This window comes from Polyodon spathula, chromosome 23, assembly GCF_017654505.1.
Source record: "Polyodon spathula isolate WHYD16114869_AA chromosome 23, ASM1765450v1, whole genome shotgun sequence".
Lineage (NCBI taxonomy): Eukaryota > Metazoa > Chordata > Actinopteri > Acipenseriformes > Polyodontidae > Polyodon > Polyodon spathula.
The window spans coordinates 13,573,865-13,600,705 of record NC_054556.1 but is presented as its reverse complement, the minus strand read 5'-3'; the positions used below and the strand labels follow the sequence as shown (position 1 = coordinate 13,600,705).

General features: G+C 46.4%; 1 protein-coding gene across 3 annotated transcripts in view; it reads left to right on the top strand.

Annotated features, from left to right (window-relative positions):
- The window catches only part of LOC121298072 (filamin-B), a 112,707-nt gene that overhangs the window by 66,776 nt on the left and 19,090 nt on the right, over window positions 1-26,841 (top strand). For 2 of the 3 annotated variants that reach the window (XM_041224859.1, XM_041224858.1), the window contains exons 25-39: window positions 6,681-6,848; window positions 8,824-8,947; window positions 9,980-10,133; window positions 12,963-13,152; window positions 13,725-13,972; window positions 14,897-14,986; window positions 17,209-17,311; window positions 17,567-17,707; window positions 19,256-19,384; window positions 19,551-19,724; window positions 20,246-20,410; window positions 20,889-21,092; window positions 21,907-22,059; window positions 22,468-22,590; window positions 25,075-25,259. In XM_041224859.1, coding sequence (XP_041080793.1) covers window positions 6,681-6,848; window positions 8,824-8,947; window positions 9,980-10,133; window positions 12,963-13,152; window positions 13,725-13,972; window positions 14,897-14,986; window positions 17,209-17,311; window positions 17,567-17,707; window positions 19,256-19,384; window positions 19,551-19,724; window positions 20,246-20,410; window positions 20,889-21,092; window positions 21,907-22,059; window positions 22,468-22,590; window positions 25,075-25,238 — 2,330 coding nt within the window. In that variant the 3' untranslated portion in view covers window positions 25,239-25,259. The remainder of the gene's footprint in view (window positions 1-6,680; window positions 6,849-8,823; window positions 8,948-9,979; window positions 10,134-12,962; window positions 13,153-13,724; window positions 13,973-14,896; window positions 14,987-17,208; window positions 17,312-17,566; window positions 17,708-19,255; window positions 19,385-19,550; window positions 19,725-20,245; window positions 20,411-20,888; window positions 21,093-21,906; window positions 22,060-22,467; window positions 22,591-25,074; window positions 25,260-26,841) is intronic. The other variant, XM_041224857.1, reaches the window with a different exon arrangement.

Sequence of the window (26,841 nt, the reverse complement as noted above, 5' to 3'; positions counted from 1 at the left end):
GGTGGTGTTCAGAACCGGCTCACGGAGGCTTTAACAGGCTCTGCTGCCCGGCACAGACAGAAGCCTCAGGCTAAGCCACAAACCGAGCAGCAGCCCTAGGAGTTTACTGCCACAGGCCCAGGACCCCTTTTTAGGGAGGCATTGGTGTAAGTAAACCTCAGACATCTAGGTGCTTACTGCCGTTCAGACGGTCCCCTTTCCTTTTGGCATGACTGTAACATCAGTCATGGACCCACAGAATGCCACAGTGGCGTCTCAGGAGGTAGCAGCTCTGCTGCAAAAATGGGCTGTTTTGCATGATAGACCCCCCTCCAGATGGAGGAAGGGTTCTACTTCAGGTACTTCCTGGTGGTCAAGCGGGATGGGGCATCAGACCAATCCTTGACCTCAGACAGGTCAACCTGTATCTGAAGAGGTTCAAAATGTTGATGATGCAACATCTGTTGCAGTCAGTCAGGCCAGGTGACTGCTTCACCAAAGTGGACCTCAAAGACGCACATTTCCACATCCTCATAAAACCAGTGCATAGGATGTACCTGCGCTTTGCCTTTCAGGGAACAGCATATGAGTTCCGAGTCTTGCTGTTTTGGTCTCTCTCTAGCACCCCATGCCTTTTCGAAGTGCATGGAAACTATCCTGGCCCCATTGAGACTCAAAGGCATCAGAGTTCTCAATTATTTGGACGACTGGCTCATTGTGCCCAGTCTCCAGCTCAGGCAGACGCTCACACGGAACCTGAAGCTGACACCCTGGGATCCTTCAAGAAGCTGCTTGATGAGATTCTGAGATCAATAAGCTACTAACAACCAAACAAGCAAGATGGGCTGAATGGCCTCCCCTCGTTTGTAACCTTTCTTCTGTTCTTATGTTCTTAACCCCCCTTGACAGGATCTCCACATCAGTGTTTTAGAGATGTAGGCAGTTTATCAGGCCTTGCAGAATTATTTGCAAGAGTTTTGTGCTTGTCCGTACAGATAACACAACAGTGGAGGCTTACATCAACAACCAAGGCGGCCTCAGGTTGCCCAATCTCCATCGTGTGGCCCATGAGCTTTTGCTCTGGGCACACGAGAGCCTCCTCTCACCACTCTCCTAATCTCTAGGAGAGTTCCCAGTGCCTCACAGCGGAGACTTCACTCTGAGGTGGTAAGCCTCATTTGGGAGGTTTGGGAGAGCAGAGGTAGATCTCTTTGCCTCCCAGGAATCAACCCACCTTTGGTCCGCCATAACAAGAGATTGGGACCCATTGGTGATAGATGCCTTGGCTCCTAGTAGTCCCTTATTAGCCCAGGAGACTAACCGTGGAGACTACCCAAGCGCCTGAAGCTGCTCAGTCAGTCACGGGGACCTTATGGCCTCCCAACCCATGGAGAATGCCAAAGCACCTTCCAGGCATTCCCAGTACGACCCCACGACCTGTGGACCTGTTTGATGAGGGGAAATCCCCCTCTACATTTTAAGGTCTATCTGGCAGCTATTTTTCAGCTTGCCATGTCAAAATTGTAATTTTTGAAAGGAGCTCAGTGGCTTCGGCCACCTATGAAGGACAATGTTCCTCACAGGAGGCTAAACGTGGTGCTTAATGCACTCGTGAAGCCTCCATTTGAGACCATGCCTTCATCTGAGCTGAAATATTTATCGCTCTAAGCGGCTTTCTTGCTTGCTATCTGTCACCTCTGCAAAGCGGTTGAGTGAGAAGCAGGCATTAACCATTGCAAAAGCATGGTTCATTTTTACATAGGTTACACTCTATACCAATCCTGCCTTCTTGCTTAAGACAGTCTCTGCCTTTCCCATCAACCAGTTTGAAATTGGAGGCTTTCCATCCACCTCCTTTCCAGCGACAGCTCCATACACTCTGCCCTGTACGGCCTCTGGCGTATTGTGTTGACGAGACAAAAAGTTGGAGGCAGTCTGTACAATTTTTTTCTGCTATGTATATATAGTACTGTGCCTTGCCACTGCCGAATCTGTTTAAACCATTCCTGTTTCATCTGCAATTATTTGTTTTGCCTTTGTTTCATCTGTTTGGTATAAAATCAATTTTCTTTTGAATGAACTTCCTCGTTCAGCGATTTGTGTGATCCAGTCACTCAGAATGTGCTTATAATGAATCTCATGTCAAATCAGGAATTTGTTTGCTAAAGTGACGACTTCAATTGAATTTCTTGAAAAATCTGAGCATCTGTGCAACTTTGCTGTGTCCGTCCTACTGTACTGTCCCTTAATAACATCAGAAAATACAATAACAGATCAGTCAGGCCTGTGGCTGATTAATGAGGCCCTTTCAAACAGCCCCTGCTACACTGATGAAGGCTCTAGCTGAAACCTTTGTCTGCTTGCAAATGCAAACATGTATACCGCCAACAAACAGAAAATATTTATTCCTGAAGTCCTTTAAAGGTAGTTCATCTTTAAATAGGTCCAGTTTGATGTGTTGAAGTGAAAATGCAGACCCTGTAAGGCCTGGCTTCGAGATGCAGTAATTGGTTTGAAGCAGAAGACTCGCTGGTCTGTCGCTTGTTGGACAATAACCGTTTCATCTCAGCCTGTATGGTTTCCACTTCCTGCATGTGCTGCCACTGTACGATCCCCTGCTGAACCAAAGATAATTGGAGATCACATTTAGGGGTGTGGGGGATCAGTGAAGAGAGTCAGAGCCTCTGGGTGTGATGGGAAGTGTTAGGACTGCAGTGCTGTGCCTAGGAGAGAAGGTAGATAACAATAGCGAGCCTCAGGTTTCCAGCCAGCACTTCTCCAAATGTGATGGCTCATTTCAAGTTGGTTAGAAGGAAAAATGTGGGGCCATTGAACACAAAATAAACTTTGGGAGGACTGTGCTTTATCAACCTCATCATGGTTCATACATAAGGCTATGGTTTTGGCATGGTGATTTTTAGTACATTTCACAGGCGAGGTGCAGCAAAAAAACAAAAGACATTGCAGTTTTGGCACTTTACCTACGTTGTGGACTCAGACTTTCAAAGGATTATTTCTTCAAAGTTTAGTAACAGTTAATAATTAAAAATATATCTCAAACTGTCCTGAAATGATTGTGGTAATAATAATACAAATTAAAAATAAATAGTTCACACACAGTTTAAACCAGACTGTCAAAAAGGAGTTCAGCATACCTACAGAAAATTAAAATAAAAGAAATAATGAACTTCCTCGTCGTTCTGGTTCTTTCAGACACTATGAACAAACAGCACATTTGTCTTTTGTAATAAAAATGCAGTTACAAAACATTTTTTTAACAGTGTGTCACACTCACTTTGACTGGAGATTAGGATTCATTTGTTAGAATACTAAGTAAGTTTGCAACATCCGCTGTTGCCTACAACTATAACAATATAACTGACAACGGCAAAACACTACAACCAGTACTGTCTTTTCTATGTTCTCTAAGCTGAGACCAAAAATGAGTTTACATCCCCAGACCTGTGGTAACGCTGACTGACCCTTTGTGTGTGTGTGTGTGTGTGTATGTATGTATGGGGTAGAATAGCAGACTGGAGATACGTATACCCAATGTAACACTGCAAGTTTCGTGGAGACAGAGAGATGTAGTTCAGAGAGACAGAAAACTACATCTCCCAGAAGACAACGGTCTAATGAGGCCAATTGAGTATAACAAATGAGTTAGTTAATTGTAACCAGCTGTATAATTAATAAGGGCTAGTACAAATGACCACTTAAAATAGTCCTTGGTTGGTGGTGTTAGCATGGGGTGTGGTTGTAAACACTGCTGAAGGAACCCAAGGAGTTTTTGGTAGCTGAACTGGATATCCAAAGGTAAAAGTAAAAATAACCTTTTGGTTTAAGAAAGAGGGGACTAAACAAGTGAAATCACCAAAGCTCAGTGTAGCAGTGGTGTCATTCTGAGGGGAAGGATATGTAGCAGGGAGAGATCTGTGCTGACTCTGCTGGCGTGTTCACAGTACTGCAGGAAGAGGGCGGCAGTCTTCCAACAACCGCCTGTGAGTCATGGCAGTGACACGGGGAGGTGGGAAGGTAGGTGTGTGGACTTTCCCCCTCTCTGAATGGCTGAGAGGCAAGTCTTGGCAGTTTGCTAGCCCTATAAAAAAATGCTCTGCTGTTTCCTCAGGGCTGCCCACTTACACGCGCCGAGAGTGCGGAAGCTCTGATCCAGGACTGGGAATCAGGCGAAACAAAGAGTTTCATAGCGAGACAGAGAGAGCGGGGAACCCTTGGACAGACCCCGGCGTATTGTAAAAGAGCAGGCTAGTTAACCTACAGAGTAGGACTGTGTTCCGGGTCGTGCGGGTAGCGGTGACCGGGATAACGCTGCCGAGTGCAGCACCTTTTATTTGTAGTTTTATTACTGTTTGATTTTCCATTGTTCTTTTCGCCTTCTGTTTTCATTATTATTTCTTTGATCGCCTGCGAGTGCACTTGCTGTTCGCGTACCAGCTGTGGTATTTCCGTGGTGCTGTCTATCATCGTTGATAGGCAGCCCACGGTCAACAGTGCCCTCTGCCGGAAAAAGCAAGAACTGTTCTCAAATAAAACTGGGCACCTGGGTGGTGTTTTCAATTACACCTGTCTGTCTCCTAGTCAGTGAATTACCCACACCCCTTCCACACGTGGTGTGAGAAGTGGGATTCACTGGCACTGCCCCAAGCAGTGCATATTCAGAAGGAGCAGACTAGCATGGATGCTACCCAGTTTGCCGCAATGATGGACCTCCTGCGCCAGACGCTCACCGCGGCAGTGCAGGGGGCGGCTAGACCCGCAGCTCCAGACCACTCCATCCAGAGACCCACCAAAATGACGGCCGAGGATCGACCGGACGCATACTTGGAGGTGTTCGAGGCTATGGCGATCTCGGCCGGGTGGCCCCAAGCCCAGTGGGCTAGCTATGTGTTGCCCCAACTCACCGGGGAGGCTCAAGCAGCTGCGAGGACGCTGTCCCACGGAGCACATGCTGGATTACCCCCAGCTATGCTAAATCCTGTCTGTCTCCTAGTCAGTGAATTACCCACACCCCTTCCACACTCAGAGAGAGAGAGAAAGGTTTTTGTATAAATTTTGTGGGTTTTTTTCTGTGTGTTTGCATTTAAAGGGCCATTCTTCCTATTGCCATGTTTTGGACTTGCATATTACGTGTTACTCACAGATATTTATCTAAAAATCTACATTTTAGACACATTTTAAAACGCTGCAACAGTGATTATTACTAGTTCTTTGTAATGTTATTGGTACTAAAATCTAGAAAGCATCAGAGCAAAGCACAACAAACATTCTTTTAACGTGTAGGCTGTATGTTTACACACCTGCTTTATGTAATAACTTTGGGAATGCTCTTACCTTGTTTGCCATGCTCTCTAATAAGTGTATTTATTCTTTTAATTATTAACAAAAAGTGAGCACAACTAAGCACTTTTCACAGCGGTCTGATTTCAAGCTACCAGTTCAATCCTCATGGGGGATAACTCTGCAGTTAACTCTGTATGGGGTATGTTTTTATTTTTGTGTTCATAACTTAGTTGGTGGGAAACCTACACAGCAGTAACGTTTTGTTTTAATTCGCAAAGTCAAACACTTGAACTAGGCTCGGCTCTCATTTTTATGTCTGTAGATTGTCCCACGTAGCAACAGTATCTAGGGTGTGAAAAGTGGGTGTGGCTAAAGTCGGATTTGCGATCGGTGAATTATGTGTATATCCCGATTACCCATAATTCTATTGGTACTGTTTTCTACCACTTTAACTCGAAAGCTACTTGTCTTTCACTAGTCAAAGTACAGGTACGCTGCACTGATGAGCCCCAGGGCTAAACATGCCTGAGGTTACTGTGCTTGGACTTTTAAAACGCTGTGATTGTAGAAGCGTTTTGGCGACTTTCGCATGATTTGATTGGCTATTGTAATGCTTACATTTCCTCAAGCTGAGATCTCTGTGCTCGAATCACTCAAGCTGAGATCTCTGTGCTCGTTTCACTCAAGCTGAGATCTCTGCACTCATGACATGAAGTCTGGGATCAGCTGTTAAGTGCAGCTCGGATTACAGATTCACTGCTTTCAGTTGCTTATTACACTTCAAACTATTATAATAGAAGTGATTTTCATTTAAAATGCCACTGCCCAGTACTACTGGTAACATTAATATATTATTTCATACATCTCAAGAAATACAATAAAATTATTTCTGGCTACCAGTCACACAGATAGACCTCAGAGCTGTGTTTTACATTTGAATACTTTTGGTTTAAAGAAGCGTTCTGAATATTATGTTGATTTTCAAACTTATTGACTTGAATCAATTACAAGAACAAAGGATGATGTCATAGAATTGTGTTGATCGATTAGGATAAGAGAGATGAACCCAATGAAAATTGATTAAACTTTTTGTGTAAACTATTTCAGATGCATATAGACCCATGGGTATTAGCAGGGGCCAGATTACTCAATCAGGACACTTGTTTATTTCAGTAATGTACTTAAAAACTCAGTTTTTAACCCTGCATACAAGCACGCACACACACGCACACACAGTGACGTATGTTAAGCCTATGTTTGTCTAATGCATAGAACTGGAATTCCAAATGCAATGAAGCTTACCTGAAACGCAGAAAGAAAACAAGGACAGGCGCCCAAGCCCCTGTGGCTGTGTGTGTGGTTCCAGCTAACAGCCCCCCTCTCGCTGCTTCGCCCTGCAGGCAGCCCCTTCAAGGTCCCTGTGAAGGACGTGGTCGACCCCAGCAAGGTGAAGCTCAGCGGACCTGGCCTGGGCTCAGGGGTGAGAGCTGACATCCCTCAGCACTTCACTGTGGACTGTAGCAAGGCAGGGGCCGCGCCCCTCAGTGTCTCGGTGCTCACCCCTCGAGGTACGTGGGTGTGTGTGTGGGTTGGGGGGGGAGCTGGGATAGAGCTCCCTCAGTGTCTCTGTGCTGTCCCTCGAGGTGTGTGTGTGTGTGTGTGGGGTGGGGGTGGGGGGGGAGCTGGGATGGAGCTCCCTCAGTACTTCACTTCACTGCAGCTCAATGTTTAAACGGTTTGCTTTAAAGGAGTGTGACCAAGGCCTATGCTCATTTCCAATTCAAACAGGAAACATTGTCACTGGAGACCTCTTGCTCTATTTGCTCTTCTTTTTACATTAGTACAGATTTGCAGGATACATCACTGTTGACTAAACTGCTTCTTCCTGGTACCTAAACACTACCTGTGCAGTGGAACAGTCTCTCTCCAGTGGTATTGCTTCGTTCTGACTATGATCTCCCGTGGTAAGGTACCAGGAAGGGCCTGGCTTCGCTCTTGTTTTATTCCGTCTCCGTGTCCAGTGGAAGGGCCTGGCTTCGCTCTTGTTTTATTCCGTCTCCGTGTCCAGTGGGAGGGCCTGGCTTCGCTCTTGTTTTATTCCGTCTCCGTGTCCAGTGGAAGGGCCTGGCTTCGCTCTTCTGCCTCTAGGTCACACCTGCTCTGCACAAAGAGCCTCTGCTTCAGCAGTGCAGCTGGATAGGAAATATTTCTTGTTTAACATAACGTGTTTAAACTAGACTACCCGTAGAGCTTTTGACTGAGCTAAGCACTGAGGGATTGACAAAAATCTGAGTAGAGACAATTGGTAAGAATGTTGCTATCGTTGTTGCTACTGTCATTGTCATGATCATTATTGTACAATTATTATCCCCTCACTGGGCAGGCATACAGGCAGAAGCACTCATACTTGTTACACTGTATATATCCATATATTGAGAGAGGCTCTTATCCCATTGCGATGAAACTCTGTAGGACAGGTTATCAGATTCCGGGTATTAAAGGAAGGACCCTGTTTGTTACACTTGCTTTTCTCCAGATGTATGCAGTGGATGTAGTGTCTGATCCACTTCATAAGATCATGATTTTATATTAAGTGTGGTACGGGGTATAGGCTGCTAACCACATACTTGATGAAGATGATGATTATTATTAGTGGTATTATTAATTACACAATTCTATTGCACATATAGGTTTGCTATGCCCTTTTGACATTCTTTGGCAGGTGTGTTTTTAAGCAAAGTGTTAACAGATTTGAAGAATGGGGGTGATCTGTTCAGTGTAACTAATCAGTCTGCAGCAGATGTGTTTGTGTTCAGCATTAACGGCACAGCCAGCGTTATCCTGGGGTGAGATTCAGATAATCCACTTGCTGCCTGCCATGGAAATGAATCATGTGTTTAGCCCTGATCAGTGGGGTGGTTCAAATCCATATTTAAATACTGCATGTGTCTGAAGTCACTTTCTCATTTGCTGTCTGATTCATGCTCTGCCCTTAATCTGCTTAAAATTGTGTGTTATGAATGAAGGCAATGTTTCTGTTTGTTTTTACACAGTGGAATTGAATCCTTCTTACAGTTTGATCACACCCCATAATGCCAAACACACACGGAGTACATGCTTCATAGACATCAGAATCTTCAAGGCATTCATTATGGAACAAGTTCTAACTGTAAGGGAAACTTGTATAGATACAGAGCAAAACCAAAATCCTGCCTTATATGGTGTTCAATCCCATTACACCCGCCCACCCCCATAATCCGCCTCATTTCATTGACTGACGTCTTTAATGGGGTGCACTGCACTTCAGAAATTTATTTTTTTCACATTTGACTAAAATTGACTTTGGGGTTCCAAGTATTTCAGTGATGTCTGTGAACCCTCCTAATCCCACACTAACACTGCCCCAGACCAGTTGCTGCCAACACAGTATAGCAGTGTTTTGTCTTGGAGCAGTGCGCGTTTCCTTCCTCTAGTGATAAGCCCTGTGAAACAGCAGTGTGTGCCTGTCTGTGCTGCAGGGCTGATGGCTGTGTTTGTCTCCAGGAGTGGCCGAGCCGGTGGAGGTGGTTCACAATGGGGACGGGACACACACTGTGGCCTACACTCCCTCCCTGGAGGGCCCATATATCGTGTCTGTCAAGTATGCTGATGAAGAGGTCCCCCGCAGGTAGGGATGGGTCGATATAGACTCTGCTGGAAAACTAAACTTAACCTCTGGGAGAATTCAGACTGAACCACAGAACCCATGTGTTGGACTGCAATGTTTCTAACAAGGTGTGGCAAAGTGGTAACTAGTAGAGCAGGTGCAGTGCAGCTGCAGGAGTCCAAGAACAAACAGACAACAAAGTACAGGTGAAATGGTTTGTTTTATTTTGTAATCCAAGGGTCTGTTGACCAAGCAGAAAATAACAAGGAAATGAAAAAGGGTAGCAGTCCCGTAAATAATAAGCACAGTACTAAACACACAAATAGACACACACACACACACACGATCGCAAGTCCAAAGTGAGTGCACTTAGTGCATGTAGTGAAGCACAAGACAATATGTGCTATTTACCGGTGAACAAGTGGTGAATTGTTGTCCGGGTTTTAGTGCTGGCTGTGGGCGACAGCTCTGGATTGTGTTATCAGTCTAGTCTAAGTGAACAAATAACAATGCAGAACAATTAGACAGACAGACAAAACTTAAATAGCACAGTCCTCTAGGTTTCAGTGGAACCAAAAATAAGTAACAGATTGCATAGCTATGTCCCCTCTTTATACTGTCGACCTTGACCCCTTGATTATCTAGCACATCTGCTGTTCACTTCCGCAGATGCCACGCTGTTAGCCTTCCAGGTCAGTGGTTTAGTAACTGTAGCTTTGCCCCCTTTCTAGATGGCTGACTTCCACCGAACCCTAGGAATAAATTGTTGTGCCAACTCGTCTAAGGAACTGTGTTCTTTTTACACAGCACCCTCGCAGGTTGGGGGGGAGATCTAACACCAAGAATCATTCAATCTCTGTCACACACGGTCACAGTCAAAAAAAAAAAATACTCCCTATTTGTGCCCTGAACTGTAGTTTTTTTGTTTTTCACTATATTTCCATTCACACAGTAGTCCTGCCTTTATAGAGACAGGCAAAGAACTGTGCACACTCACGCACACAGACCGTTGCAGAGCCTTCTTAACCTGTTTGTCCCTCTCTCGTCTTGCAGTCCTTTCAGAGTGAAGGTGCTCCCCACTCATGATGCCAGCAAGGTGAAGGCCAGCGGCCCCGGCCTGACCTCGGGACTCCCGGCCAGCCTGCCAGTGGAGTTCACCGTCGACGCCAGAGACGCTGGGGAGGGGCAGCTGTCGGTGCAGATCACTGTGAGCGCAGGGCTGGGGCTGGGGCAGGGCTGGGTGATGTCATCCACAAGCAGTAATGAACACTCAGTAGAACTACAAAAAAACTTACAAATGCAGTGATAGAACTCTTTCTCAGAAAAAAAGATTTCTAGTTGAAATGTTTGCCACTGACTTTGTAAGGTTCTTTTTACATTTTTATAGGTGTGTAATATAATGTCCTTCACATTCAGGTAGTGTAGAGTTTAACCATTAACCTCCTGCATTTCTCCCAACAACAACATGCTGTGATCAGCAATTACAATGACATCTCGCACAAAAGAGAACTTCTATTGTCATTGTTTTGTTACATTTCTCTGTAACAGCAGTAATCTAATACACAGATCCTGGTCTCATTTGAGTAGAAGTGCAGATATTTCTGTGCTGAGGGCAATGTTGACAGCTCCAGGTTAATCAGGTCAGGTTGATCAGGTTAATCAGACACTTTGACACACAGGATCAGCTTGCAGATGCAGTGGGATCAACTGATTTTGACCCAGGATATGTGAATACAAATATCAAAACCATTGTGATTTGAGGACTGTGCGTGTTTTGCTGTGGTCTGAGTTGAGGTCTGTGTGTTTCGCTGTGGTCTGAGTTGAGGTCTGTGTTTTGTGTGGTCTGAGTTGAGGTCTGCATGTGTATCTCTGTGGTCTGTGTTTTGCTGTGGTCTGAATTGAGGCCTGCGTGTGTTTCGCTGTGGTCTGAGTTGAGGTCTGTGTGTGTTTCGCTGTGGTCTGTGTTTTGCTGTGGTCTGAGTTGAGGTCTTTGTGTGTTTTGCTGTGGTCTGACTTGAGGTCTGCGTGTGTTTCGCTGTGGTCTGTGTTTTGCTGTGGTCTGAGTTGAGGTCTGCGTGTGTTTCTCTGTGGTCTGTGTTTTGTATGGTCTGAGTTGAGGTCTGCATGTGTTGCTGTGGTCTGTGTTTTGTATGGTCTGAATTGAGGTCTGCGTGTGTTTCGCTGTGGTCTGTGTTTTGCTGTGGTCTGAATTGAGGTCTGCGTGTGTTTTGCTGTGGTCTGAGTTGAGGTCTGGGTGTGTTTCGCTGTGGTCTGAGTTGAGGTCTGCATGTGTTGCTGTGGTCTGTGTTTTGTATGGTCTAAATTGAGGTCTGTGTGTGTTTTGCTGTGGTCTGAGTTGAGGTCTGTGTGTTTTGCTGTGGTCTGAGTTGAGGTCTGCGTGTGTTTCGCTGTGGTCCGAGTTGAGGTCTGTGTGTGTTTTGCTGTGGTCTGAGTTGAGGTCTGTGTGTGTTTTGCTGTGGTCTGAGTTGAGGTCTGTGTGTGTTTTGCTGTGGTCTGAGTTGAGGTCTGTGTGTTTTGCTGTGGTCTGAGTTGAGGTCTGTGTGTGTTTCGCTGTGGTCTGAGTTGAGGTCTGTGTGTTTCGCTGTGGTCTGAGTTGAGGTCTGCATGTGTTTTGCTGTGGTCTGAGTTGAGGTCTGTGTGTGTTTTGCTGTGGTCTGAGTTGAGGTCTGCGTGTGTTTCGCTGTGGTCTGAGTTGAGGTCTGTGTGTTTCGCTGTGGTCTGAGTTGAGGTCTGTGTGTTTCGCTGTGGTCTGAGTTGAGGTCTGCGTGTGTTTTGCTGTGGTCTGAGTTGAGGTCTGTGTGTGTTTTGCTGTGTTCTGAGTTGAGGTCTGCGTGTGTTTCGCTGTGGTCTGTGTTTTGTGTGGTCTGTGTTGAGGTCTGCGTGTGTTTGCTGTGGTCTGTGTTTTGTATGGTCTGTGTTGAGGTCTGCGTGTGTTTCGCTGTGGTCTGAGTTGAGGTCTGCATGTGTGTTGCTGTGGTCTGTGTTTCGCTGTGGTCTGAGTTGAGGTCTGTGTGTGTTTCGCTGTGGTCTGAGTTGAGGTCTGCATGTGTTGCTGTGGTCTGTGTTTTGTATGGTCTGAATTGAGGTCTGCGTGTGTTTCACTGTGGTCTGAGTTGAGGTCTGTGTGTGTTTCGCTGTGGTCTGAGTTGAGGTCTGCATGTGTTGCTGTGGTCTGTGTTTTGTATGGTCTGAATTGAGGCCTGCATGTGTTTCACTGTGGTCTGAGTTGAGGTCTGTGTGTGTTTCGCTGTGGTCTGAGTTGAGGTCTGTGTTTTGTATGGTCTGAGTTGAGGTCTGCATGTGTTGCTGTGGTCTGTGTTTTGTATGGTCTGAATTGAGGCCTGCATGTGTTTCGCTGTGGTCTGAGTTGAGGTCTGTGTGTGTTTTGCTGTGGTCTGAGTTGAGGTCTGTTCTGTATGGTCTGAGTTGAGGTCTGTGTTTCGCTGTGGTCTGAGTTGAGGTCTGCGTGTGTTTCGCTGTGGTCTGAGTTGAGGTCTGCGTGTGTTTCGCTGTGGTCTGAGTTGAGGTCTGTGTGTTTCGCTGTGGTCTGAGTTGAGGTCTGTGTTTCGCTGTGGTCTGAGTTGAGGTCTGCGTGCGTTTTGCTGTGGTCTGAGTTGAGGTCTGCATGTGTTTTGCTGTGGTCTGAGTTGAGGTCTGCGTGTGTTTTGCTGTGGTCTGTGTTTTGTATGGTCTGAATTGAGGTCTCCGTGTGTTTTGCTGTGGTCTGTGTTTTGCTGTGGTTTGTGTGTGTTTTGCTATGGTTTGAGTTGAGGTCTGCGTGTGTTTTGCTATGGTTTGAGTTGAGGTCTGTGTGTGTTTCGTTGTGGTTTGAGTTGAGGTCTGTGTGGTTTTTCGCTGTGGTCTGAGTTGAGGTCTGTGTGTGTTTCGTTGCGGTCTGTGTGTGTTTCGCTGTGGTCTGTGTTTTGTTGTGGTCTGAGTTAAGGTCTTTATTTGTTTCGCTGTGGTCTGTGTGTGTTTTCTTGAACTAAAGGAAAGGTCTGTGTGTGCTTTTCAGGACATTGATGGCAAGCCGAAGAAGACCAGTATCCATGACAACAACGACGGAACGTACAAGGTGTCCTACATCCCGGACAAAATTGGCCGCTACACCATTGTCATCAAGTACGGCGGAGATGAGATCCCCGCCTCTCCCTGCCGCGTGCGCGCCACAGCCACCGGGGACGCCAGCAAGTGCACCGTGGCAGGCAAGGAACCGGAGCGGAGCTACAGTCTCCATGCACTGTGTCTGCTGAGCCTGATTTTAACACTGTCTACAGCTTCCATGCACTGTGTCTGCTGAGCCTGATTTAATACTGTCTACTGAGTGTGATTAACACTGTCTGCAGCCTCCATTCACTGTGTCTGCTGAGCCTGATTTAACACTGTCTACTGAGTGTAATTAACACTGTCTGCAGCCTCCATGCACTGTGTCTGCTGAGCCTGATTTAACACTGTCGACAGTGTTTTTACCTGACTGGATATCCTGTCTGTTCCTCCACAGGTCCGGGACGCGGGAGAGAGTGTTCATGGTGTTTTTACCTGACTGAATATCCTGTCTGTTCCTCCACAGGTCCGGGACGCGGGAGAGAGTGTTCATGGTGTTTTTACCTGACTGGATATCCTGTCTGTTCCTCCACAGGTCCGGGACGCGGGAGAGAGTGTTCATGGTGTTTTTACCTGACTGGATATCCTGTCTGTTCCTCCACAGGTCCGGGACGCGGGAGAGAGTGTTCATGGTGTTTTTACCTGACTGAATATCCTGTCTGTTCCTCCACAGGTCCGGGACTCGGGCCCACCATCGGGATTGGAGAGGAAGTGGGCTTTGTCGTGAACGCTAAGGGTGCTGGGAAGGGTAAGGTGTCCTGCACGGTGGTGACCCCTGACGGGTCGGAGGTCAAGGCTGACGTCATCGAGAACGAGGACGGGACCTTTGATATCTTCTACACTGCCCCCACGCCCGGGGCCTACATGCTGTGCGTGCACTACGGGGGGGAGAGCATTCCCAAGAGCCCTTTCAGAGTGACGGTAAGAGCTTCCTGTTTATTAATCCCATTGCCTGTGACAGAGAGGAACCCAAGTCCCCACTGCAGTGTTGTAAAGGAGCACTACGATAACAATAAACCAAAAACAAAACTCACTTCACCAAATTATAATTCTATTGTACATTGTTAAAATGCAGCTGTAATTTCAAGGAGAGACTGAAGTGATTGTTTAACTACCACAGACCCCCACACTGCATTTGATTAGAGCAGTCATTAGTCATTGGCTAGATCAGTTATTACTGATTGATTAGAGCAGAGTCCTTACTGATTGATTAGAGCAGAGTCCTTACTGATTGATTAGAGCAGACTCTGCACAGATTGCTTCATCCGTTCTCCTGGATTCCCCTGCAGTAGCAGCTGCTGTTGCCCGATGACCTTTCCTTTCTTTGTGTGGTTTTGTAGTTTCAGTCTAACAGCACATGAGCTTGGGTTTGTATCTGGCGTACAGCAGAGATGTACTCATACCAAGGGGCCACATGATCATCTAGTGCAGTCATCTACATGTCAGGAATGTGTAAAGCAACAGTTTAGACCCAAGTACAAGTTAAAGGTTCTGTAGCGGGCTGTGATACAAGTTTGGAGAAGAGAAGGTGGAAATAGTAGGCAGTTGTCATGCTCACCATGGAGAGTGTGACAGACCTGAGCAGTGCCTGCGTGTCGCTCTGTGAAATGAGGTTTAGGGGTGTTCTCACAGACAGGTGTGTGCTACAGTACACAACAGCAGGCTGACCCACTGAACTTTAAGTGTGGAGAATGGAAGTGCACACATACTTTACATAATTATTAAACTACTTAGGGATTTTGGAGTCTGGTCACTTTGGGCTTAAAGACCCTGAAAATGCAATAACCTATGTTTCAGCTTTCCTTAGATTACCTGTGTCACAATAACCTCTCTCTCGTTCCCCAGGCAAGCGATGAAGTTCCCCTGGTGGAGCAGCAGACAGTCCAGCAGCAGCAGGCAGCCCCTCTGGCTAGCCCCCACGGCTTCCAGCCCTGGGTACACACTCCATATACCCTCCCTGCCTTCCTCTCCCTCTCTCCCAGCTCTGGGTACACACTCCATCTACTCTCCCTGCCTTCCTCCTCTCCCTCTCTCCCAGCCCTGGCTACACACTCCATATACTCTCCCTGCCTTCCTCTCCCTCTCTTCCAGCCCTGGGTACACACTCCATATACTCTCCCCGCATTCCTCTCCCTCTCTCCCCTCCCTCTCTTCCAGCCCTGGGTACACACTCTATATACTCTCCCAGCCTTCCTCTCCCTCTCTCCCAGCCTTGGGTACACACTCCATATACTCTCCCCTCCTTCCTCTCCCTCTCTCCCAGCCTTGGGTACACACTCCATATACTCTCCCCTCCTTCATCTCCCTCTCTTCCAGCTCTGGGGTACACACTCCTCTCTCCTCTCTCCCCCCCCCCCCCCCCCCCTCTCTTCCAGCCCTGGGTTCACACTCCATATACTCTCCCCTCCTTCACCCTCTCTCCCAGTCCTGGGTACACACTCCATATACTCACCCCTCCTTCCTCTCTCTCTCTCCTCTCCCTCTCTTCCAGCCCTGGGTACACACTCCATATACTCTCCCTGCCTTCCTCTCCCTCTCTTCCAGCTCTAGGTTCACACTCTGTATACACTCCCCGCCTTCCTCTCCCTCTCTTCCAGCCCTGGGTACACACTCCATATACTCTCTCCACCCTCCTCTCCCTCTCTCCTCTCCCTCTCTTCCAGCCCTGGGTACACACTCCATATACTCTCCCCGCCTTCCTTTCCCTCTCTTCCAGCCCTGGGTACACACTCCATATACTCTCCCCTCCTTCCTTTCCCTCTCTCCCTCGCCTTCCTCCTTCCCTCTCTCCTAGCCCTGGGTACACACTCCATATACTCACCCTTCCTTCCTCTCCCTCTCTCCCCTCCCTGTCTCCCAGACCTGGGTACACACTCCTTATTCTCTCCCCTCCTTCCTGTCCCTCTCTCCCAGCTCTAGGTTCACACTCTCTATACTCTCCCCTCCTTCCTCTCCCTCTCTCCCCTCCCTCTCCCAGCCCTGGGTTCACAGTGTGTCTACTCTCCCTTCTCTCTCTCCCTCTCTCTCCCAGCCCCCTGTTTCCAGCTCTAGGTTCACATTGCGTATACTCTCCCCTCCCTCTCTCCCAGCCCCCCTGTTTCCAGCCCTGGGTTCTTCTCTCCTTATTCCTCTCCCTCTATCTTTGTATTTCTGAACCTGTGGCAGTGATGCCAGCTCAGTCTAAGGCAGAGATTCCTGGATCCTCACCACCTTCCTGTTTGTTTGTTTGTTTCTCCAAGTGCCTGAATGTTGTGTCAAGTCCTATTTCTTCCCCATTTGTTTTCTAGTTCCAGGCTGCCCCTGAAAGCATGTTTGTGCACTGGTCTGCTCCCCTGCCCTCCCCTCCCTCCCCTCCTTCCCCTCCTTCCCTGCCCCTGGATCTTCACTCTTTAGTTTCAGGGCACTCTGATGCGTGCACTCTCCTGTCTTTTCCAGGTGGGCTGGCTGATCCTGTTTGTCTGCACTGTGATATGCCTGTGCTGTTCTTGTGCTTCACACCAGTCTTTCCCATTGCACTATTTGTTAAGCTAGTTGTTTGTTTTCCTATAAATCTGTACAGACCAGGTTACTTTTAAGGGTGGTTTGTGTATGTAGTGACAGGGTGTTTCCAGGATCATGTTGTGAACTCCAATGCTCTTTCCTTATTTGAATTCACCTTTGATATGTTATGGCAGCTTTACCAGTTAAATTATAAACAGCTTATTTTGGTGTCTCTTGATGTTATAAGAAATGCCATCTGGTGCAGTTTTTGACGAGAGGACAGCAAAGCAAAGCTGGGGTGCTCAAAGTGTGCAGAATGATTTGCGTTCTTATAAGAGACACCCTCCAGTCAGCGTATCAGTTTGAGGGAGGGAAGACTTCCATAGCAGTGGTGCACTAGGTTAGGAAAGCATGGTAAAGCCCAGAGAGGCATGGTAAAGCATATTAAAAAACATGGCAAACAATGGGAAATGTATAGTATAACCATAACTGTGCTAGTGCACTGTGGTAGACTGTTCTAAAGGTTCAATCAATGGAAAAGACCCCCTCCCAGTCAATGAGCCCTAATAACCCTGGAGAGGGGGCTCACTGTGGGGCTGCAGTGGGGCTTGTTTCCTTGCTGGCCCTGCTTCCTGTTCCTGTGTCACTTGAACTCCAATGACCTCCTGTGTTCCCAGGTGACGGACGGGTCCTACTCCCCAGTCAGTGGTATGAATGGGACAGGATTCCGGCCCTTCGACATGGTCATCCCCTTCGCCTTCAAGAAGGGAGAGGTCACAGGTAAGGATTAGACATCTCTTTATATCTAAATGTCATACCTATTTGATAGATTTACAGTATGGATAACACTAATGTCACCTAAATGCTGACCATCCATTCCTTGTCTCCCGTTTGACTGGTAGGGGAGAGAGAGGGAAAAAGACAGAATTTCCCTAGAGCCCCCTCCCTCCCCCTTTCTCCCTCCCCTTTCTCCCTCTCCCTCTCCCCTCTCTCTCTCTCTCTCTCTTTCTCTCCCTGTCCATCGCTCCCTCTCAGGTGAGGTTCACATGCCCTCTGGAAAGACCGCCAAGCCTGATATCAGTGACAACAACGACGGCACGGTGACAGTGAAGTACTCCCCCACAGAGATGGGTCTGCACGAGATGCACATCAAATACAATGGCAAGCACATCCCAGGTACAACGCGTCTCCTAGCTCTGCCACTCTGTCCTGTCCAGTGCACACGCTCTCTACATCAATGCATACGCTCTCTGCTGCTGCTTATTATGTATTTATGTGGTTTATAAAAGCCCCACTACAGTCTCAGGTACAGGTGCCTGGTCACTGCCTGTGCTGTAGCTGGCACACACAGTCTTTGTTCAACTAGACCAGTGGGGAGACAACATTGGCCCACATCACCAGAAGTGACTAGGTACCAAGAAGCAGTGGTTCTGCATCGTTGTATTTGAATTTAACAAACAAGGAAAGGACCAGAAGATACTCGGCACAAAGGGAGGGCAGAGAAGGCTGCCAAATACCTTGTCCCTCTCACTCCCTGCAGAGGCACTGTGCAGAGTTGCTGCTGGTTTACATTAACAGCAGAGCTGTGTGAAACAGATGCTCTGTGCAGAGCTGCTGCTGCTGGTTTACATTAATAGCAGAAAGGTTCTAAAGCTCAGTCTTGGTATAAGCACAAGACAGGGGCACTGCTGGTGAGTATCTGTGTTTTACATATTTCTCAAACGGAGTGCCTTGTTGATAACTCCAGCTTTGCTCCATTGTTAATAAGTCCTTACTATGAACTCCGTGTTCTTGTGTGAGGGGAAGAGAACATTCCTGACCGCTTAGGGATTCACAAAGACATCTATTATTTATACAGCTTTCGCTTTGTCGCGTTCATGAAAACAGCAGAGGGGACGGCTCTTTCCAAGTGCACTGGATGTCTCTGTACAGTTCTGACCAAATGTTTTGCACCATCCTAGAGAATTGCTCATCCAGTTTTGCTTCATAAAGTCAAATGGCTGAATAAGGACTGAATAATGTTATGTGTAAGTGACAGGGTTCTGGAAATGTACTCTTCCCCGTCCCCACGTGTTGCTACAACTGTTTAAATAACGAACTGGTCAGTTTTCTTTTCATTGTTAACATCCTGACAACGTTTTACACTTATAACTTTAAAATCTGTTTCAAAGCTCAATTCAAAATGTCCGCTGTAGTGCACTAGGGTTTAAGATCTGCCCTCTAAATCACTGCATTTCGTCACCTGACGTGAAATACTGTACTACTATTATGGCTTCCGGTAGATTTTTGTAGTTTCCTTTGATTACATGATGTTAGTTTCTTTGATTTATATGATCCTGAAATTCTAGGTGATGTAAGGTCAGTTATGTTCTGCTTCAGTCAGTCTGCTTGGCGACAGGCTGCTGTTGCTGTGCTGTCAGTGGCCCCCTCTCCTTACTGTACCAAGACCTGTTATTGAAACCTCCAGTGACTGACGTAGAGAATTGACACTGTGATACATTCAGTGAACAGACACTCAGAACTAACGGAACTGCCTCCAGACTTCCAGCTGATACAATGCTGCAGTCGTTCTGTGCTGATCAAATTCCACCCGCTCCAGTGAAACTCTGTTCTCTTTCTACTGTGGCAGCATGATATAATAGTGCTATTGGGTGCGCTCTCCCAGGGGTTGCCTGTGCTAGTTGGATTCTATATCATGTACTGTATTGTTTCTGTTGTTTTCAGAGAGTCCGCTGCAGTTCTATGTGAACTATGCAAACAGCCCCAACGTCACAGCCTCCGGTCCGGGACTCATCTACGGGATCGTCAACAAGCCAGCCACCTTCACCATCTTCACTGAGGATGCCGGGGAAGGTATGTGTCCTCGTGCCTGTTTCTCTGTGCTTTTATTTTATATATCTTTGTTATTTGGTGGGAACATTTGCATAATTGAAACCTGTAATTCATGCAAGTATGGAAATCCTCATTGCTGTAGCTGTCTGAATTGAGTCTAGAATATGAATGTTTGCTTGTTTACCAGGGGGTCTGGACCTGGCCATCGAGGGCCCCTCCAAATCAGAGATCAGCTGCACTGACAACAAGGACGGGACCTGCACTGTCACCTACCTGCCCACACTGCCGGGGCAGTACAGCATCCTGGTGCGCTACAACGATGAGCACATCGTGGGCAGCCCCTTCAGCGCCAGGGTCACAGGTGAGACACTGCCAGAAACGTCTTGATGTTGTGGGAGAGCTACACTGCACTTAAATTGGGCTTGATTTGATCAACCTATACAGTGGAGCTGAAGTGATCATGGCATTCGAATGGCCATGTTGTGTTCGAGGGAGTCCAGATATCTGGGCTTTAGTTTAAGAAGTACACAATGTGAACAGTCTGGAGATACATCCAAGAGAGTTCAGTTTGCATACCCTGTTGTTCTCCTGAAGGGTGCAGGAAGAGTAAGGGCCTGTTACTGATTTTATAGAGTTTTACAGATATCTGGAGAATCACTCATCCAAAAAAAAGAATATACTTTAGCAAAACTTACTGAGAGTATCAGAATTGAGGAATAAATGGTGTCTGTGTTCATATATCACACTTACAATTCCATGTGGATGTGATGCTGAGAGCTCTGTGACAGTGTGAGTTACTGACATGCTGCTCTCAGTGTGTGGTCTTTATGAAGCCCCCTGGTGAGATGTCTCTCCATTTAACCCCACTCTGATTCTTTATAGAGGACAACAGCAAGCGGCGGCGCTCGCAGCTCAAACTGGGCAGTGCAGCCGACTTCTCTCTGGACATCAACGAGACTGACCTGAGTCTGCTGACCGCCAGCATCAAAGCCCCGTCGGGCCGGGACGAGCCCTGCCTGCTCAAGAGGCAGCCCAACAACCACATTGGTGAGCCACTGAGACACATTGCACTCAAACCGAAACAACAGTAGAGAGTGAAAACACAGCAGGATATTAAACAGAGAGAGATGAAATATTCCAAGCATGTGGATGGTCAAACATCTCTTTAATGTTTAAGTACATTCTTAATCACGTGCTCTCAATAAAACCCTACGTTGACGTGTCTGCTGGTTGTTTTAATGACTTCACCTGTTAACGTGAGAAAAGCTTTACTGACTACCTAGCTCTCACCCCTGACTCCCTGTCCCCTGGAAGGTGTTGCGAGCAAGGAGCAAGACCCAGTTAAGATCGTCTCATCCCGGGGTAAGAGAGGGGTACCACATAAAGATCTATGTAAACTACATTGATTAGGGGGGTCAATCGTTAGCAAGCCTGAGAAGCGCTGGTCCGGGGGGGGGGGGGGGGGGGGGTCGTCCTGTCCTGTCCTGTCCTGTCCTGTCTAAAGCGGTTGCTGTTTGCTCTGCAGGGATTTCCTTCATCCCGAGGGAGGTGGGCGAGCATCTGGTCAGCATCAAGAAGAACGGCCGCCACATCCCCAGCAGCCCCCTCACCATCGTGGTGCTGCAGTCTGAGATCGCCGACGCCAGCAAGGTGAAGGTGTTTGGACCCGGGCTGCAGGAGGCACGCACCTTCGAGATGACAGACTTCATTGTGGACACCAGAGATGCAGGTACTTGAGCAGAGCTTCGGAACTGCACAGCCCAAACCAGGCATATGCTGCATGTACACATCACGACACCCGTATTAGGAAGTAACACTCAATAGCACTGCATTTACAAATACTAAAAGATAACGGAGTTCACTAAACTTATTGCGGTTCTCTTAGTATTTTTAAATGTAACAGCTCTGTATCTCTTATTTGCTTTTTATCCATCTATTCAGAGATATATTTCCCATGCTGGCATAGAACAATTAGCTTGCAGCACACCTGCAATTTTGACATGTCCTGATATGTACTGTATTACTTTTTTCAATATTTAGCTGTTTCCATGAAAGCTTGTGACTGTTATAACTTGTGAGCTGATTGATTTCATAATGGTGGGGGAGCGAAAAATACAGAACTGCAGGTTGGTCACAAAGCCCTCCCCAGGTTGCAGGTTGGTCACAAACACCCACCTCCTTTTAACCAAGTCATTGTGAATGCATTGGTGTGTGCTGTCTCAGGAATACACCCTTCTATTAGTAGGAGAAGTCCAGATGTTTGTATTGCTGATCTGGTCGAAGTCTTCCAAGATCACCACAAACAAGCTTGCCACATGTTGATGCATAACAAAGTCATGAACAGGATGCTAACAAAACCAAGGCTTTCAAACCCATTTTCTTCCTGTCTCTGTCACTGCTCCCCTGTACTTGAAGATCTTTCAGTACATGGTAATGGTGTCTGGAGTTGCAGTGCCGCTTCAGCAGAGTGAATTGCCTCTGTGTGCCTGTGTGTTTCACTTCCTATAAACGTTGTGTCTGATCGCTGGTCCTTCTCCCTGCAGGCTTTGGGGGGCTGGCCCTGTCCATTGAGGGACCCAGCAAGGTGGACATTCAGACTGAGGACGTGGCCGACGGGACATGCAAGGTGTCCTACTGTCCCACTGAGCCGGGAGTCTATCTGGTGTCCATCAGGTTTTCAGATGAGCACGTGCCAGGTGAGCGGCACCTACCAAGCCAGCCCTGGATAGCTGTGAGGGAGGAAGCCCAGCAGGGCTAATAGAGAGCACTAAGGCTGGCACTATCAAGATCTGCTGCTGCTTTAGAACATTAAAACAGAAACAATTTTGTTCTGTTTGACATAAAAGGGGGTATTTTCAAAGCGTGTCGAGTGAGTACATTTACTCGTTTACTGCCCTTTATAGTCAACCTTGTGCTGGTCCTGTTTGTTTAGGTAATTATGCACCAGACTTTCATGAAATTTGCTCTGCAATGATCTTTGTAAAGCAACCCGAAGCGCCTTTCCCCCCCTCACTCATTTACTGTGCTCTGTTTTCAAGCACATGTTGTCTGGTTTGTTAGTGTTGCTCCTCCCTGTCCTGTAACAGTTGTCTTTCTCCTCGCAGGAAGTCCATTCACCGTGAAAGTGACCGGCGAAGGCCGTTTGCGAGAGAGCATCACTCGCCGGCAACGAGCTGCCTCCGTGGCAACCGTGGGGAGTGTCTGTGACCTCAACCTGAAGATCCCAGGTGAGGGTCCTGTGACTGACAGACTCACTGCATGATGTGTCTGATCCAAATCTGCCTCTATTAGTAGCCAGTTACCTATCTACATTGTGCGAGTGCCTTTGTCAGATTCTCCTAGTTTTCTGTGAAATAGTCAAATCTAGGAAGTCAGCTAAACAGCCAGGTTGGGTGTCAGTGCTCAGTTATCGGTTCCAAGTTAATTCTTGCAATATTGAGAAAGCAGTCTTAAGTGAGTTCTGACGCTCAAAGGTTGTTTCTGAATAAGACAATTGTTACAGTAGAATACGGATTGGGAAGAATGCATGTTAATGGGCTTGTTTTAAGAGTGTGTCTTTGATTAAACAGCATTATGGTAATGATAATTAAATTGTGAAATTTCCTATCAAAAGGCTTGTGGAATGTACTCCTGGTTTTGCTTAGGGTGTAGCAGTGGAAGCACACTGTAGGGATTAGGATGAGTAGAATTGATTAGTTTGTGTCCTTGTTGCACTCCTGCCCATTCATTTAGACATTCACTTGTCTATGTCAGAGTTTGAATTCGAGGGGTTCACCTTACCTGAGAGCCTTGCCTTACCTGAGTCTTACCCGAGAGCCTTACCTGAGAACCTTACCTGAGAGCCTTGCCTTACCTGAGAGCCTTACCCGAGACATGTTGTCTTTAGCTGCCCCTCTGATTAACTTTGATTCCCTGAAAGGAGACAGCAGTTGGATGAAAGACAGCTTTTATAATGTCCAGGTGCTGTGTCTCTTATAAACCACATGTGGATAAAAGCAGATTTACTGCATCTATTAACTGGCTTAGTTTGCTCAAAAACTTGCCTGCTGAAATGACTGCGGATCAGTCCGTTATTCGTTGCCCAGTGGTCAGATTATACTCGTATAGTTCAACACGGTCCCTGAGCGATCCTTTCAAAGTTTTTCAAAATCTTTTTCCTTTTCAAGTAGGGAATATTAACCATTACAAATGGGTGTTTCCCTTTTAAGGCACCGGAAGTGAAAACTCTATACCAAAGATTCTTGCTAGGGCAGGGTGGCGCTGCTGGGGCTCTGCCTCGCAACCACAAAATAGCAGCGCGCCCTTCAAGTAATGCCATTACTGATTACTCCCGAGACAGATGATTGTATATCCCGTCTCTATGTACCTATTGTTAGCACTTTTAAGCTGTATTTCTGTTGTTTAGTCTGTGCTGGGTTAGTCCCACTGTGGCCTTGCGTGCTTTGGGAAGCCTGCGGCTCCATTAGCTGTTCCTCCCCGGACTCCTAGTAAATTATACTGTCTCGCTTCTTAAGAAAAATAATTATTGTGTAATTGTTACATGTAGTTAAATATAAGAATATTTTGTGGACCATGTGGTTTTGTTTCGTTCCACTGGTGCGTATGTATGCTTTTCTGTTTTTTTCTTGCAGAGGTAAAATTCTGAGCAGCTGTTGTAAGCATTCCTACTAGCAGCTCGATGCTGTTTTAGTACTGCTTCTGCAGTGCTGTTACAAAGGCTTTTTGAAGCAGGCTTTTTCTATTTTTGTGCACAAATTTAGAATTAGTCAGTGGTACCACCAGGGGCTAGGCGACTTCATGAGGTTGTTCCATGGTGCATCTATCCAGGACATTTGCAGTGCAGCGGTGCATGCTTCCTCCCATATGTTTGCCAGGTTCTGTCAGCTGAATGTCGTGGACCCGCAGAATCCTGGATTTGGCACTAGAGTACTGAGAGCGGCTTCCCAGTCCACCCTTGTGGCACAACATTAGAGGCGAGTCCATCTTAATGTTTTCAGTGTGGAACATTATTATGACTCAAGAGGTCTCTAGCTTGCAATAGTGTTGTATGCCATGTCCTTGTGACACTCGTTTTGTAATGGTTAATATTCCCTACTTGAAAGGGAGCGTTAGGTTATTATCATAACCCTGGTTCCCTGAAATAGGAATATCCATTAACTTTGGGGGCGCAGTGTTCGTGGTTGTAATCTTGAAGACAATGGCGACGATTGGAGGGGTCGCTGCTATTTTGTGGTTGCAGGGCAGAGCCTCAGCAGCACCACTCTGCTGTAGCGAGAGTCTTTGGTATAGAGTTTTTCAGGTTAAGGTGTCTTAAAGGGAAACGCCCATTTATCTTTCCTCATCCCAGTCTGTCGACTGTGCTGTACTATACTTTATCAGATTCTTGCTCTAAATTTCTTCCTATACCTCTACTCGCAGTGGTTTACTGGCCGTTGTCATTGTGTCGAGCTGACTCCCAGGTGCAATGATGGAACTGAAATGTGAGAAATAAAATCTTTCTTCACTGCAGTCCGTTAAACATGAGATCTATTAAACATATTCCAAGTCCACAATTCAAGAGAAACGCATGACCTGTGAGTAAGGATGGCTTTTATCTTTTCTCTCCACTCCTCTCTCTCCTCTCTCCCCTCTCTCTTTCTCTCTTCTCCACTCTTTCTCTCTTCCCTCTCTTCTCTCCCCTCTCTTCTCTCCCCTTTCCTCTCTATGTTCAGTGACCTGGTTCCAGCTGACTGTGGCTCAGGAGAGGCTCACTCCCTCCTGCTCTCTCTGGTGGCTTCCCCAGCCTCTCCTCCCTGCCCCTGTGTGTGACCAGGCTGCTCTGGAGGACCCAGTCCTGCCCAGCGGCCGGCGTGCAGGGCTGGAGGGTGTGTGTTAGCCCTGGCATGCGGATGCTGAGGTTGGCAGAATGTGCTCCTTTTCCAATTACCCAGCATGCACTGTAGTGTGTGTGAGCCACAGTGCATTTCAGTCTGTTTGTGTTTTGGTTTTCTGGAGTTATGTTTTTGACGTTCTGCTGTAGTGAAGCAGTTACTGTGTTCTCTTTGTGCTGGACAGGGATCTCACTTCTGGTAGAGGTCTCAGCCAGTTCCCTTTTAGAAAGGACAGTGAATGTCTAGTATAATTGCGAAGTATAACTGTGGTAAAAGTTTGTGTTCGGGGCCGAGTGCCAGCGTGCAGTTCACCCGAAGAGAGCAGGAGCCCCACAGGAAGGATTATGAGGATCATTGCATATGAAACCCAGGGCAGGGAGACTCGCTTCACAGGGTTGGAAGTTGCTTTTCTGATATTATTGTGGCATCATTGTGTTCACAGGTAATGTTCATACACCATGGAAGAACTAATACAAGTAATAATTTCATCAATTTAAAAAAGGGGGTAAAATACATAGGCCTTTTTTTACTTTCTATGGATATATTTTAGGAGTTGTCAGGTCATGACATGTGTATCATGTTGTTTATTGCAGGATCACATGCTATAAGCAGTTATTCTTTGTGGCTGTAAGCAATGTTGTTCTTGGCTTATTGATGTCTTTATTTGAATTGATAAATTTCCGTATTATTGCATATCAGTCATTCCCTGGTGTGATCAGTCACAATACAAAAATGAAAAAGTAACCTTGAATGAATGCATTGAGATCACATGTGCAGCTACTGCAAAGTCCATTTATACCCAGATACTGGGTTTCCTCAGGCTTGTAATAGGTGAGGGTATATATATATATATATATATTATATTATATATATATACATGTGTGTGTGTGGGTGCCCGACGAGATAAATTGTCTAAGTAACCTGGCTAAAGAGTTGATTTCTCAATTACGTCTAATATATATATATATATATATATATATATATATATATATATATATAATATATTTTTTTTTACAATTTAAATCCGTGCAGATTTTCATTTTTTAATTAGGCGTGCAGATTTTCATTTTTTTATATAAAATAAAATCAACCAATAAAAGAAACATTTTCTCTGTGGCAGTCCAATCATAAGTGAGCAGAGGCGGGACATATACTGTTGAAGGTATTCTCCGTTTCAGTTGAAGGTCTTGTGAGTTGACCAATGGGAAAGTATTTTGGGGTTAATAAAGATACTGCTAATATTATAGAGACCATTATTGAGAATTATATTGAGAACTTCAAAGTAATATTTCAAATTGCTTTTTACAAATTTAAAAAAAAAAAATGTCGTCAGACAACGGAGACATCGTTGTCAATTTCTTAGCGCTGGTTAACAGCAATCTAGGATGTCTATCGAAGTCACCACAAAAACATGAGTGTTCCCAAAGTTACTTGCGAGCCACTGTAACACTCAAAACTTTTGGACAAACCCGGATTGATGTTCAACTGGATGAGCAGAAGCGTAGGGATATAATACATCACAATGAGCAAATAAGAAAAAAATCACTGTGAGGTTCTTAAACGCTTGATTGATTCTGTTGTTTACCTTGGCAAGCAAGAACTGAGGGT